Source organism: Helianthus annuus, chromosome 9 (assembly GCF_002127325.2).
Source record: "Helianthus annuus cultivar XRQ/B chromosome 9, HanXRQr2.0-SUNRISE, whole genome shotgun sequence".
Taxonomy (NCBI): Eukaryota; Viridiplantae; Streptophyta; class Magnoliopsida; order Asterales; family Asteraceae; genus Helianthus; species Helianthus annuus.
In genome coordinates, this window is record NC_035441.2 from 117,235,741 (window position 1) to 117,250,796 (window position 15,056).

Below are 15,056 nucleotides of genomic sequence, written 5' to 3' on the forward strand. Positions count from 1 at the left end.
ATTTTCAAGAAGGAAACTACACCAACACTGGAACTACTCCTGATTGGTTCTATGATGTGGGTGTGATTTTCAACACCTTTGAAATTCCGGAAGATGCTCCAGAAACAGAACCGGTTGAAGACACTCAAGTTGAACCACTGTTTGACTCATCAGACATAGGTTTAACTCCGTTTACCACCCGTTTATCTCCATCAACTGCTGACCCAATTCTTTCTGTGAACGAAACAACTGGTGACACTTCGCCTGAGAACACCCAAGAAAATGATGCTTCTTCTTCACAAGCGAATGTGGATGAACCAACTCAAGAAGATGATCCACCAGTGATTTGCGTGGACGAACACTTCACCAACCTTCCGCAGTAGATTGAGTCTCTGACAAATGCAGGATACAAGACAAATCAAAATCATCCTCTTGAAAACGTCATAGGTGCAGTTGAAGAAGGAGTGCGTACACGCAGGCAGTCGTCAAGCATCAACAAAGGTCTCTTTGCAGCTTTTCTTTTGCAAACCGTTCCACGAGACATCGAAGAGGCTATTCAAGACTCCAGTTGGGTCCAGGCCATGCAGGAAGAGTATCTCAATTTCGCAAGCTTAAAGTTTGGGAATTAGTAGATTTACCTGAAGGAAAGTTTCCAATTGGTACTAAATGGGTCTTCCGTAACAAGATGGATGATCGTGGAGTGGTAATTTAGAACAAGGCCAGATTGGTGGTGCAAGGTTTTCATCAGGAGGAAGGGATTGACTACGAAGAAGTTTTTGCTCCGGTTACACGACTGGAAGTAATCAGAATATTCCTGGCATATGCATCATACAGAAATTTCAAAGTTTTTCAAATGGATGTAAAGAGTGCTTTTCTTTACGGGAAGGTAAAGGAAGAAGTCTACGTCTGTCAGCCTCCAGGGTTCGAGGATCCTCATTTTCCAGGTCGTTATTTCAAGTTGGACAAAGCGCTCTATGGTCTTCATCAAGCTCCACGTGCTTGGTACGAGACTTTGTCAACTTATTTGTTAAAGTGTGGGTACACCAGAGGAAAGATCGACATGACTCTCTTTACCAAGAAAATTGGGGAAGATGTAATGCTGGTTCAAATCTACGTCGACGATATCATCTTCGGCTCGACTAACGAGGAGCTGTGTAGAGAATTCGAGACCGTCATGAAGGCAAAATTTGAAATGAGCATGATGGGAGAGCTGACTTTCTTCTTAGGGTTAGAAGTGAAGCAAAAGGAGGATGGAATTCTCATTCATCAGGCCAAGTACATTCGGGATATTCTCACGAAGTACAATATGAACGACTGTAAAGTTGCCAGCACCCCGTTCGCCTCTCAGACAGAGCTCACTTTAGATCCTCAGGGAAAACCAGTGAACAAGTATTTTTATCGCTCGATGATTGGCTCTCTAATGTATTTAACGGCTAGCAGGCCGGATATTATATGGGCTGTCTGTCTCTGTGCTCGTTTTCAGACAAATCCCAAGGAATCTCGTGAAACTGCTGTAAAGCGCATCTTCCGCTATCTCAAAGGAACTCCGAAACTAGGTCTTTGGTATCCTAAAGATAGTAATTTTGATCTTATTTCCTACTCTGACAGTGATCATGCAGGTTGTAATGTAGATCGCAGGTCCGTATCCGGAGGATGTCAATTCTTGGGAAACCGTTTGATCTCGTGGCAAAGCAAGAAGCAGACAATGGTGTCCACCTCAACAACTCAGGCAGAATACATTGCGGCCTATAGTTACTATTCACAAGTTCTCTGGATACAAAATCAGTTGTTGGATTATGGTATCAACTTCATGAAGACTCCTATATTCATCGACAATGAAGCATGTCTGGGAATTGTGAGGAATCCCATACACCACTCAAGAACAAAGCACATTGAAATTCGAATTCACGCAATTTGAGATGCCTACGAGAAAGGGTATATTCAAGTGGTGCCAGTGGATACAACACAGCAGCGGGCCGACATTTTCATGAAAGCCTTTGATAAAACTCGATTCAACCAGCTGGTAACCTGGTTGGAAATGGTTAATTTCCTTGAATAGAAATGAATCTTGTGATCCACATTGTCCGTAAATACTCTATCCTTTAAAAAAAACGTTTGTTGAAAGTAAAACAAGTATCAAAAAACGTCGCCCACCATAAAGATTTTCTGTTTAAAATTTTATTTTTGGGCAACGGACTTACGAAAATAAAGATTTTAGGGGGGGTATTTTCAGAAAATCCAAAAACAGATGCTTGTGTCTGACTCCTGCTAGAGGAAGTGATAGAAAATTGCTAACACTTTCTCATTTCTTGCAAAAACAGAAAACAAAAAGAAATCGGGGTACCAAGCAACGACGTGTCGGTAGATTCAACAACACCGACGAGTAAACTGCTGTTAGGGAGCAAAACATAACGTCTACACAAGAATTCTGGCTTTTCTCAGCCATTACGCATCTCAGTGGGTAACACGTTGCGGCATATGGCTTAATGGTCTTGAATCTTGTGTTGACAGATTGCCAAAGTCTGAGATTTCGGGTCTTTATATTGGTATTTCATTCGGGGGATATCATAGTTGTTCTTCTGCTGCATCCAGATACATGCTGACCTAGACGCTATGATATCCTTTTAATAATAAGTGCCTTAAAAAAAGGCCAAACCCCTTTCATAATAAGTGCCACATTTGGCCAAAACCTTAGATAGATTAGTTTGGTCACTCTGCTGTACGGAAGTACTGACCTATTCACCAAACTATCTGTCTTAGCCCTCGGTAGTTCTTGGGATCTCTGTTGTACGAAAGTACAGACCTGATCTCCGCTCTATCGTTGAAGAGAACGAAACCAATATACTCACTCGTTATGAGGAATCTTTGTGCATACCTTGATCGCGGGGGTATGTCCTGATGTGGGACTCACGGGTGCAATGTCTCTATTCTCAATAGCTTGTGTGGGGGCCACTGAAGACTTGTCAATATTACCGAAAACATGATAAAAGCGCTCTCTGAAGGCATGTTGAAAGAAGGATGCATGGATTTAAGCGGACAAACATACTGGCAGTTTTTCTTGTGCCTTGGTTAGTAAATAATAATAATAATAAATAAGAAATTGGCAAGTGTCGGCAATATGATCTTCTGCAGGTAAGTCGGCGAGCGTCGAATGCTACTAGAAGATTCGCATCAAATGGAACCTCCCAGAGCTGAAAATTCGAAGTTCGGAGTCAAAATGGCCCAAATTTTATCTAGTTTGTGAATATTACATATTAAATAATCTTCTAAACAAAACTGGGCACGTTTTACGAGAAAGTTTGAAATCTACGAGCGAATTTAAAATTGTTTGGAATTAACAACTCTCTAAACGTTCACAAGATTCATTCTCGTTCAAAATCACAAGGTAAATCTTTGTAGTTAATCAACATCTTCACTCTCCGATATCGGTAATCGTTTCAGCATTTGAGTCACTTATGTTTGGTTCTCTGCATTATGATGAAATCTTCATAAATTGTTGAATCTGAAACCTTTAGGAAATGTTGCAAATGGTAAAAACCGGTCAAACTGAGATATCGAAAAGTTTGTTTACATTTAGACCTATTTGATTTCGTCTTTGTTCAATCGGTAAAATCAGTTAATGGGTTTTAGAAGGGTTTCTCAAGAAACTTTTGATGACAGCGAATTTATGATGAGTGCAGCGAAGGTGGCGAAATTGTCACGGAATCTCAAAAGTCTCGAACGCGAGTTCGAGCAATTAGCGAAATAGTCTAGTTCGCTGATGAAGCGATCTAGACTATTGTCTTCGCTAGTGGATCATTTCCGAGAACAAGATGCCGTCATTTTCGTCGATTAACTGTCTTCGCTGTTGGACCGTGTCCGAGAACAGAACCCCTTTGTTTCCGGTGTAAGACTGTCTTGCTAGTGGGTCATTCCGGGATCCAAACTCAATTGTTGCTAAGTCCGCTAGCGGAATTATCAGCGATGATCAGTCATTGTTACCGATGAAAACACCGGATCTCGATCACAAGTACCAGCGAAGACAATCGCTGACCCGTCAGCGAAATTATACATCAATTAAATTTTCTTAATTATTTAATTAATTAATTTTAATTTTATTTTTTTTATTTCTAAATTTTTTATATATATAAGCTAAATATTTTTGTAAATATTGTTTTATATTTAAATTTTTCTTGTAAATGTTTTTCTATCTCAAACGTCTCTAACTTGCCTCGTTTTTCGTGCCGATAACAGAATGGTTAAGAACATTGAATGGGATAAAACGTCAAAGCACAATCAAAGCATCAATCTGGAACAGGTCCCATAGGATTTTGAGGATGCAGCAAGATGGGTTCGATCAAGCAGAATCGGATACGCGGTCGAAACTGTTGTTAAAGTATACAGAACCCACATTCGAGAGTTCTGGGAAAATGCAAAGCTTGAAACTATCAATAACGCCAGATGGATGTCTTCAACTATGCACAACAAACGAATAGAGGTGACTGAAGAAAGAGTATACAGAACCCACATACGAGCGAATTTAAAATTGTTTTGAATTCTTACATATGACGGCGAAATTAAGATACCATCGAAATTACAATTTCGCTCGCTATCTAATTTCAGTTTATAAAATATCTTATATATCATAAACCGTCATCATTTTCAAAGTTTTCAAATTACCAAACTGTCCTTCTCTCTTAAATCCAATTTCTGGAATTAACAACTCTCTAAACGTTCACAAGATTCATTCTCGTTCAAAATCACAAGGTAAATCTTTGTAGTTAATCAACATCTTCACTCTCCGATATCGGTAATCGTTTCAGCATTTGAGTCACTTATGTTTGGTTCTCTGCATTATGATGAAATCTTCATAAATTGTTGAATCTGAAACCTTTAGGAAATGTTGCAAATGGTAAAAACCGGTCAAACTGAGATATCGAAAAGTTTGTTTACATTTAGACCTATTTGATTTCGTCTTTGTTCAATCGGTAAAATCAGTTAATGGGTTTTAGAAGGGTTTCTCAAGAAACTTTTGATGACAGCGAATTTATGATGAGTGCAGCGAAGGTGGCGAAATTGTCACGGAATCTCAAAAGTCTCGAACGCGAGTTCGAGCAATTAGCGAAATAGTCTAGTTCGCTGATGAAGCGATCTAGACTATTGTCTTCGCTAGTGGATCATTTCCGAGAACAAGATGCCGTCATTTTCGTCGATTAACTGTCTTCGCTGTTGGACCGTGTCCGAGAACAGAACCCCTTTGTTTCCGGTGTAAGACTGTCTTGCTAGTGGGTCATTCCGGGATCCAAACTCAATTGTTGCTAAGTCCGCTAGCGGAATTATCAGCGATGATCAGTCATTGTTACCGATGAAAACACCGGATCTCGATCACAAGTACCAGCGAAGACAATCGCTGACCCGTCAGCGAAATTATACATCAATTAAATTTTCTTAATTATTTAATTAATTAATTAATTTTAATTTTATTTTTTTTATTTCTAAATTTTTATATATATAAGCTAAATATTTTTGTAAATATTGTTTTATATTTAAATTTTTCTTGTAAATGTTTTTCTATCTCAAACATCTCTAACTTGCCTCGTTTTTCGTGCCGATAACAGAATGGTGAAGAACATTGAATGGGATAAAACGTCAAAGCACAATCAAAGCATCAATCTGGAACAGGTCCCACAGGATTTTGAGGATGCAGCAAGATGGGTTCGATCAAGCAGAATCGGATACGCGGTCGAAACTGTTGTTAAAGTATACAGAACCCACATTCGAGAGTTCTAGGAAAATGCGAAGCTTGAAACTATCAATAACGCCAGAGGGATGTCTTCAACTATGCGCAACAAACGAATAGAGGTGACTGAAGAAAGAATTCGCAAAGTTTTAAAGCTGCAAGATAACGCAAAAGATCCAATTTCGTTGAGAAAAGATGATATCTTGGACGGATTTCGGGGAATGGGATATGTAAGAGACTTTCGGCAAAAGAATGAGATTAAAAGAGGTGGACTCACAAGGGACTGGAGGTTCATCGTTCACGTGTTTGCTAGGAGTTTAGTCCATCGCAAAGGTGGGTTTGACGGATTAAATTTGGAATGGTCGGCAGCTATGTTAAATTTATGTGTGAATCAAAAGTTCAACATCTCTGGTTTAATCTTCAACAACATGTTGGAAAATGTCAGTGGGCCGACTTGGGCGATGTATCCAAGGTTCATTCAAATGTTAATCAACGATCAATACAAGAATCCTCCAAACGATGGAGACCTCTACACATTTCACGTTCCTACAAGTTACCAGTATACAGAAATCAAGACAAATGAATGGGTAATGCTGCACGACTGGATGTATCCAGCTGAAAGATTGCCACTGGTGAAAGAAGCATAAAGAAAATACAAAGAAGCACTTCGAGAAAAACAACAAAGAGCTGCACAAGCTCAAGCAGAAGCTGCTGAAGAAGAAGAAGAGCGTTCGAAGGGTAAAAGAAAGGGAAAACAGGCTGCTGAAGATGAGCCACCTAAGAAGAAAAAGGCATCTGAAAACCCTGAAAGATTCATGGGTGCAAGCATCAGAGCGACCGAATCTGAAGAACAGCGTCAACATATCAGAGATATGAAAGAAATTCATGCCCTGCAGGAAAAAGAAAAGAGAGAGAATAAACTCAAGAGAAAAGAGATGTCTGCTTCCGAAAGACCAGAGGTCGTTACAGAAGAAGTTCAGTCACTGAATGACTTCATTGATGCTTTGACAGTAGATCCTGATGAAGCCTCAGCGAGCAAGAAAATGACAGATGAAAGATCTTCCAAAGTATCTCCTGTAAAGCCGACGAGGTTTTCAAAGCCACCAGTCCCGCCACAAAGGGTTCGTCCCTTTCAAGAGCTTAACGATAAACTCATTAAAGACACCGGTCTATCTGTTGCCAAGGAAACCTGTCTTCTTAAAAACCAAGTAAACGACACAAACATCCTGAGAGAGAAGATTAAAGATCAGCGTAAGAAGAACAAAGAGATGAACACCTACATGGCCAAGCAATCAAAGTTTATCAGATTCCAGCAGATGGGGATAGAGAAATTGTACAGAATGATGGGGAACATGTGTAAGCAAATGAAAATAAAGCCTATGTTTTCCTTTGAAGAAATCTTCGACTTTGAAACTTTCATAGAAGAAGAAACTGCCAGAAAAGAGAAAGAAGCTGAAGCTAAGAAAAGACGTCTGGAATCGGTCGAGAAAGTGACTGAAGGAGATGATAGTGATGAAGAAGAAGTTGATAGAGATGATATGCCAGCCAGATTCATTGAATGGGGTCTGGAGGAAGAAGTTCTGTATGAGCACGAAGACGGAAAGACTTTCTCTCCCCAGCATCCAGAATGGTTCAAGAAAGAGAGAGAAAGACTCCCTGATTTTTATCAGGTGATAACTGTCGAAAAGAGTGAAGCTACCGACAGAATCATTAGCTGGATGTACAACAATCTGAGAGGAATGTTTGTGGTTAAAAGGCAAGGTGGCGTGATTCAGTACTTCCAGACCGGATTTGATCTCTTTACTCTTCCTAGGTGGGATTTACGTGAGCTGGGCCGTCTGGACATTCTAAATCCAGATGAAAGAGGCACTGGCAGAGACTTTGAACGCCTGATCGCTAAAGAATGCAACAAGGGTTTTCCTAATCATAGCCCACAGCGTCCAAGACGAAGAGTTTCGAAAACAACAATAGATCCAGTAACAGGGAAAGGAAAGGTGACGTGGGTGATCAACCCTGCTAAAGTTGTCACGAGAATCAAGCTTCCTGAAGAAATTGTTGTTGCTCTCAAAGATTTCAAGAAATGGTTTTATGATAGCAAAACCGGGGAAGTTGTGATCAGATCCAACGAAAATGTGGATATCCGAATCTTGGATACTATGGACGTATTTATGTTTGGTCTCTCCGATCTAACAACATTGAATGCAAGCCGCATAAACGTTGGAGCTGGAAATGCAAATCTTAAGGAGGCCATGCTGTTTCAGCGAGCGGTAGAAAGAGCCTGGACGATAAAGAGAGAAATGCTGGATCTGGTAGACAAAATCGAGAAAAGAAAAGAAAAAGAAGAAAAGAAGAAGGAAGCAAGGAAGAAAAAGAAACATGAAAGAAAGAAAGAGAGGACTTCCGCCTCAACAACTGAATCCACCACAACATCACCACCTTCGGCCTCATCCACATATGAGGCCACTATGGAGGATCAACCAATTAGTGAAGCTGTTACTACTCAAGAAACTCCGGCTGCACCAATCGAAACTCAAGCACCACCCGAAATAACAACGAACGAAGACAATCCCAAAGAGCCTGAAAAGCCAGCTACAGAGAATCCAGCGGAAACCACTGAAGAATGAGAAGACAGGTATGCAACGATCTAGGGGGGATATTGTTAGAACTTTTGAGATCGTTCATACTTGTGATGGATTAGTTTTATAGTTGTTTGTAGCTAATCAAATAGTATAGGGGCTTATTTTGTAATTCTATAGAATTAGGAATCCTGACTTGGTGTAGTTAAGATTCCAGCAAATTTATAAATTTGCTGGTGTTGGTGCATCTGTCTGTCGTCTTCGTCTTGTATCGAGTCTTGTATAGAATTGTTTAGATTAGAGCACGAAATGTTGATTTACCACGAAATGTTGATTTACCACGAAATGTTGATTTCCCACGAAATGGACATGGCACTTTCGTGGGGAATTAGAAAGTTGCACTTTCATGGGGAATCAGAAAGTTGCACTTTCGTGGGGAATCAGAAATACTATAAATAGGGTAGTGATAGTGTCATTTCGTGGGGAATCAGAAATTGGTACCGAAGTGCTGCCGGTATTTTCTTGTAACCGTAATCTCTTTCAAATCAATATACAAGAATGTTAAAGTGATGTTCAAGCTGTTTCGAGTCTATACGTCTGTTTCCGCCTTTCGTATAGTCTAAGAACTCTTCTGAACGACTTGTTCGGGTCCGAAACCGATCCTACAAGTGGTATCAGAGCTCAGGAGGAAGAGATCTTGCCAAAACAGCCTGTTTTCATCAAAATTTCTGTTTCTACACCATTCTTTTTCAAAATTTAACACTTTTCACGATTAAAATCGGCCAAATTTCACATATATTGTGCATAAACATGTTTTAATCAATCCTTAAAAATTTCAGCTTTAAAATCGACCTAAAACTTGAATTTTTCGTGATTCCGCTTCAATTGCTCGAAGTTTGATGACGTCAGCAACATTTTGGGTCTGATTTCGCTTGAAATCATGTTGTTTTGCTTGATTATGCTCGAAACTTCAGCTTGATTTCGCTTGTAAATAAGGCTCCACTCGAAAGTTCGTTTAATTCCGCTCGAATTGAGGTTCCACTCGAAAAAAATTTGTTGATTCCGCTCGTATCGTGATTCCGCTCCAAGATTTGATCTGATTTCGCTCCAACAAGTTTACATCCTGATTTCGCTTGACATGTCATTGTTTTGTGACCCAATACATATAATCGGTCCAATCGGAAATCGTTTGGTGTCTTTGTTGTCAGATCATTTATAGCAGTGCATGTGATCTGATTATATAAACATCAGCGCCCAATCAGATTTACATTGTTAACGACCCATTGAAATCCAATCAAGTTCACCACTTTCAATTATTGGTTTGCATGTGAAGGATATAAGAATTGTCGGCCATCAATGTGTCAATCCATGTGTTTATTGAACGGCCCAATAGCAATCTGTTGAAAAGTCATTGTCGGCTCAATAAGGAATAAATTTTAGAGGCCCAATCATTTGTCGGTTCAGTGGATTTAGAGGCCTAATCACATTGAAGAGTTAAAAGTTTATCAGCCCACATGAGTCTCATTTGCGGTGCAATCATTGTTGTCGGATAAGTGTATTAAGGGTCCAATCAGAATTTAATTTCTATATTCAAATATTGACCAATTCAAAAGTGTTGCAGATGGCCCAATCGGATTCATTTGAGAAAAAAATATATGTCGATTGCATGTGTGAACTCTGAATCCATTTATTACATTAAAAACTGCGGCCCAATCACAGGTTGATCGTATTAAGTGTTTTGGTCCTATTGAAGGTGTGCATGTGATAAGTCTTTTACATCGGCCCAAGGTTCACCATCATTGACGGCCCAATCATAGTTGCTTAACATTTGAGAGTTATCGGTCACATTCATTGTTACAAGATTCTTGGTCTAAATCATTCTAGGCCCATTCGTTCGGAAATCTCACTTCAACAACATTGAAACGAGTCCACGTGTCTTCGAAACGAGTCCTAGATCGATTCAATCGTCACACACATTTCACATATTCAGTCCATTTAAACTGATCATTTTGTTTGATTGCTTGCAGGTATTTTTTTTACAAGGTGATAAATTTTTGAAATTCGAATCATGGACGAAGAATTCTACAACGCATTCGCTACCCCGGTTACCCCGATTAGTCTTGCACAGAACACGATGTTGGAAAACGAAACAGGGACGATGCAAAAACCGCCTAAGCTCATGAACATCGAGGAGTATAAAGGTTGGGAAGGTCGTTTCGAAAACTGGGTACAAGCAAACTATCTTGATGCTTGGGAATGTGTTGAGACGAAGTATGTAAGACCGTTAAATGATGATGAAGAAGAGATTGCCATCAAGGATATGAGTGCCGATGACAAGAAGAAATCACGAATGAGAAAATGATGCTGAGTTTGCTACAACAAGCAGTGAAGGAAGACATTATGGTCTTGTTGCAACACAACGGAAGTTCTTATTCAATTTGGAAAGCGTTGCGACCAAAGTTTGTTGGTAGTCAGAAGATGGCCAAGAACAAGAAATCACTTCTGAAGAAAGAGTTTGACTTGTTTTGAGGGTTTAAAAATGAAAGCAAAGCAAATTATTGAAAGATATTGCAATCTTTTAGCCAACATGAGAAGATTAAGCATCGAAAAAGATAATGAAGAGTTGATTGAAAAACTTGCAGATGCGTTGCCACACGAAACATGGGGCACATATCTCATGATGCTAAGAAACAAGAAAGGGTTCAGCAATCTGACACTTAGCAAATTTATTGAAAAGATTGAGGCTCAAGAGATGGAGCAACAAAAGATTATTCGAATGAAGGATTTCGATGGTGAACAAGACATCGGGTTGTACTACAAAGCAGGGGTGAATGAGAAATCCACAAATTTATCTCCAAAAGTGGAAACTACTTACAATGCCAAGAATTCTTCTGGAAACTCATCAAAAGGATCAAGCAGCAACACAAGTTTCTCATCATTTCCATCATTTGATCCGAACATTTCAGCAACAAAGAATGGGAGAAAACTTCAATGCAACATTGTTTTAAATCTTGAGAATGATCAAGATTACTCCGAGGAAGTTTCTAAAAATCACATGTCGTTGTTAGGAATGGTTTTGGAATCTTACAACAGTTTTGTTGCAGGAAAGATCGGGAATCCTATGCTTACAAAAGAGGATTACGATCAAATCAATGCTGAGGAGATGGAGCTTATGGATATTAAGTGGTGTTTGGCCAGTGTTCTAAGGAGAGCTGAGAAATTTAAGCAAATCACAGGAAGAAATGATCTTCGTAATGCTAACATTTCTACTTTAGGTTTTGATAAATCTAAAGTCACTTGTTTTCGTTGTAGGGAAAAAGGACATTTCAAGAGGGAGTGTACAAATCGTGAAGCAAGTGGAGCTCAGAATCCTTTCAACAACAACAATGATTACTATCGAAAGGCCATCTATCATCAAGTTGCTCAACAACCATCTCAACAACAGCAACATCAGGCACAAACTGCACATGGAAGAAATGTGATCGAAGATTCTTCGAAGAGAGCTTGTGTGGTTAACCAAGAGTTTTCAAAGAGAGCTGATGGTAGTGCTTTGATTATTGATCAAGATGATGAGAAATTACCTGAAGGTTTTAGCTGGGAGAATTTCACTTGGGATGATTATATTCCTGATCGAACTCTAGTTAACACAGCTTTTGTTGCCAGAATCGAAGAAGACAGTGATGATGATGGAACTGAGTATTATGCACGAAGAATGGCAGAACATTTGAAGATGCTGGCTGAGAGCGATAGTGAAGATGAAAAATCCAAGAAGAAAAAGAAAAAGGTAAAGACACCGGTGAGTAGTGATGATGAGACAGTACCAGTGATTAGAAGGAAAGTGAAAGAAGTTCCAAAGTTCGAGATTAATGAAGAAGCTGTTGCAAAGAAGTGTTTAGTAACTTGTGAAAATTGTGAAGCTGTAAAGAAACAGAACAGTTCATTGATCCACAACATGAACAGATTGAAAGAATCATATGATGTGTTGAACAAGGCAATGAATATGTACAACGACACAAGTGAAGAGCAGGCTACAGCAATGAAAATACTTCAGGGAGCGTTCATGATCAAGCAGAAAATTGTGAACAACTATATCGAGAAGTGTGCTGCTCTTGAACAGAAACTGGAACTTCAAAGAATCGAAACTGAAAGAGTTAACCGTTTATTGAAAAGTTACTCATGTACTTCTTATGTCATTGATAGGATTTATCCGACTGTTGAAGGCATTTGAAGAGGATGAGGTAACTGAAGAAAAGAATGATGAAAAAGTTTCTGAAGAAAAGATTCCAGAAAAGACTCCTGAGAAGAAAATTGACACAAAGAAAAAGACTGATAAGAAGAATTCTGGTAAGAAACAAAGTATCAGTTACAAGAAGTGTCCACCCCCGCTAGAAAATGGATATTTGCCCAGAAATCCAAATGATGAAAGAGTCAAAAAGGCTATAAACTTACAGTGGGAGTCGGAGTCGTCAGTCAATTTGCTAGAAAACATTGATGTCGTGTTTACATCGTCTGACACTGATCAACAATCTCAATTGATGAAGAAAGTTGTGGATCATGTGTTAGATAGCGATGAGACAGAGGAGTCAAAGTCAGAGTCTAGTTCAGAGTCAAAGTCTGAGTCAAGCACTCCGGGTCAAACAGAAAAACAGGACAAAATAGTTTATAACAAAGAATTCCTGTTATCAAAATCTAATTTGGATGATGAACCATTTAAAGTTGCTTATACTTTGAATGATTCGGACAAATTATTTTCTGATGAGGAATTTCCAATAAGAGGTGTCAAAACTGAAATGATTAAAAAGGTTTTCAAACTAACAGAAATTAATATTTCTGAAATAAAAGATTTACATCTTAATGAAAAACCTAAGAAATACACCTCAAGAGTACAACAAAGACTAAACAAGAAAAAAGGTTACAATTCTGGATCAGGTTTTCATAAGAAACCAAATCCTAATCGTAATTTCAAAAAGAAAGGATTGGGATTTATTCCAAAAGAAAAATAGAAAAATGAAAAATATATTCGAGATTTTAAATCAAAGATGACATTTGTTTCAGGTACATCAGCTGAAGAAGAAGAAAAGAAAGAATTCTGGAGGCAGTCAAATAGTGAGTTCCTTGCAAAGAAGCAAGATGAAATGAAGAAGATGACTGAGCAGAAGAAAGACACGAGAACCTGTTTCCAATGCAACAAAGTTGGACATATTGCCAGGGAGTGTTCTAAGGCAATACAATCAAAACAGGGAGTATCTCGTAAACTCAAAGAGAAAGTGGTTGAGTTTAAACCATCAATTGATCGAACCAAATTATTTAAAAATTCTACTTTTGAAATTGGTGAATGTTCGAACAAGTTTTATCAGAAGAAAGCTAAATCTGACAATCAAAAATGGGTTGTTAAGAAACCTGTTGAAAGCTCTAGCGATGATTCTGATAGGTCAAAATCAGAGGAGCTATCTTCTGGCGATGAATCTGACTCCACAAAGTCAGATGAGCCACAGGTTGTTTCAAAATGTGAAGCTGTTTTAAAAGATGAAAAATCAGTTCCGACTGTGGATGATGACAATTTTCCATCACTTCGGGCTAAAAATTTTAAGAAGAAAATTGGTAAAATTGAAATTTCTAACCAATTTTATAATGACAAACAGGATTTTGATGCTGAGAAAGTCTTTAACTCCAAGGTAAAGCATATCTTTGGTAAGATGATTGACCGAAAAGTCAAAGGGGTTAAAGAGTTTTATGAAAAGAATAGAGGAGGTAAGAAACCGAGTGATGGTGACTCGGTGACACCCAAGGCTGGTCAGGCTTGGGTGGATATTTTCTTTGAATAGAAAAACCTGACTTGCCGGAGATCCCAAGTTTGTAATCGTGGATCAGGTATCGGCATCTTTCTGAGGAATTTACTACGGTAATGTCAATCATACAAATGGTAAAAAGGTTTGTTTGTGTTTTATTTACAAGTGGTTTGGAGATTTGATTGTGCATACTTGCATATGGTAAATCAAGGACATTAATTTGTACTTGCATTTTCCTACTAGTGGTTGAAAGACAATACGATGAACCACATCCCCGAACCTATTATTGATATTCCTACAAGTGGTAAAATCAATCAAACTTATTTTCCAGAAAAACCATTTTGATTAAGACAAACTTAAGTGTTTTGAAATCTAAATGGGAAAATAGTTTGTTGATTGAGGGAGTTCTGATTGTTTATGCCAAGTAAATGGCGAATTGTTGCGATTTGATATCGGTTGTCATGTTTCTGTACAGTTTCTTTTCAAATTTCTTTATGTGTTTGCATTTTAGGGGGAGTAGAAAATTTCAGAAAATCCAAAAACATTAGAAAATTTTGAAAAAGCCAAAAACATGATAAAATTCAAAAACGAGTTTTGTTGTATAAAAGAGGAAATGATAGTACATCAGTGGACTTTCACAACATGCTAAAGAAATGGAAAGTTAAAATGTGATAAATAATCTCACTGCGGATGTGTCAGTAGGTTTTTACACATTTAGTAGATTGTGACGAGATATAAACCTAAAATTCAAACTTGCTTATATCGTGGGTAACAACTTCTTGGATATATGGGTAACCCCCGAAATCTTGTTTGAAAGGTCCCTCTTTCTGAGATACTAGGTCTTTATGCTTAGTGATATCTGGGGTATTATCCCGGGACTTCTGCTGTATGGAAATACTGACCTAGTCCCCGTATAATACTTTCCGCAAAAGCTTGAAATATAGCGTCGCCCTCAGCAAATTGATGAAACAATAAAATTGATAGTCATTGCTG

General features: G+C 38.6%; 1 protein-coding gene across 1 annotated transcript; it reads left to right on the forward strand.

The window, feature by feature from the left end:
* The first annotated feature begins 1,039 nt into the window (after positions 1 to 1,039).
* LOC110876174 (uncharacterized mitochondrial protein AtMg00810-like) lies at positions 1,040 to 1,610 on the forward strand. The gene is made up of 2 exons (XM_022124351.1): positions 1,040 to 1,492; positions 1,599 to 1,610. Exons 1-2 carry the CDS (start codon positions 1,040 to 1,042, stop codon positions 1,608 to 1,610), a joined length of 465 nt encoding a protein of 154 aa, XP_021980043.1.
* Positions 1,611 to 15,056: the final 13,446 nt, after the last annotated feature.

What these genes read in the sequence shown, in the direction of transcription:
- LOC110876174 (XM_022124351.1), top strand. Translation starts at nt 1,040, where the DNA reads ATGACTCTCTTTACCAAGAAAATTGGGGAAGATGTAATGCTGGTTCAA.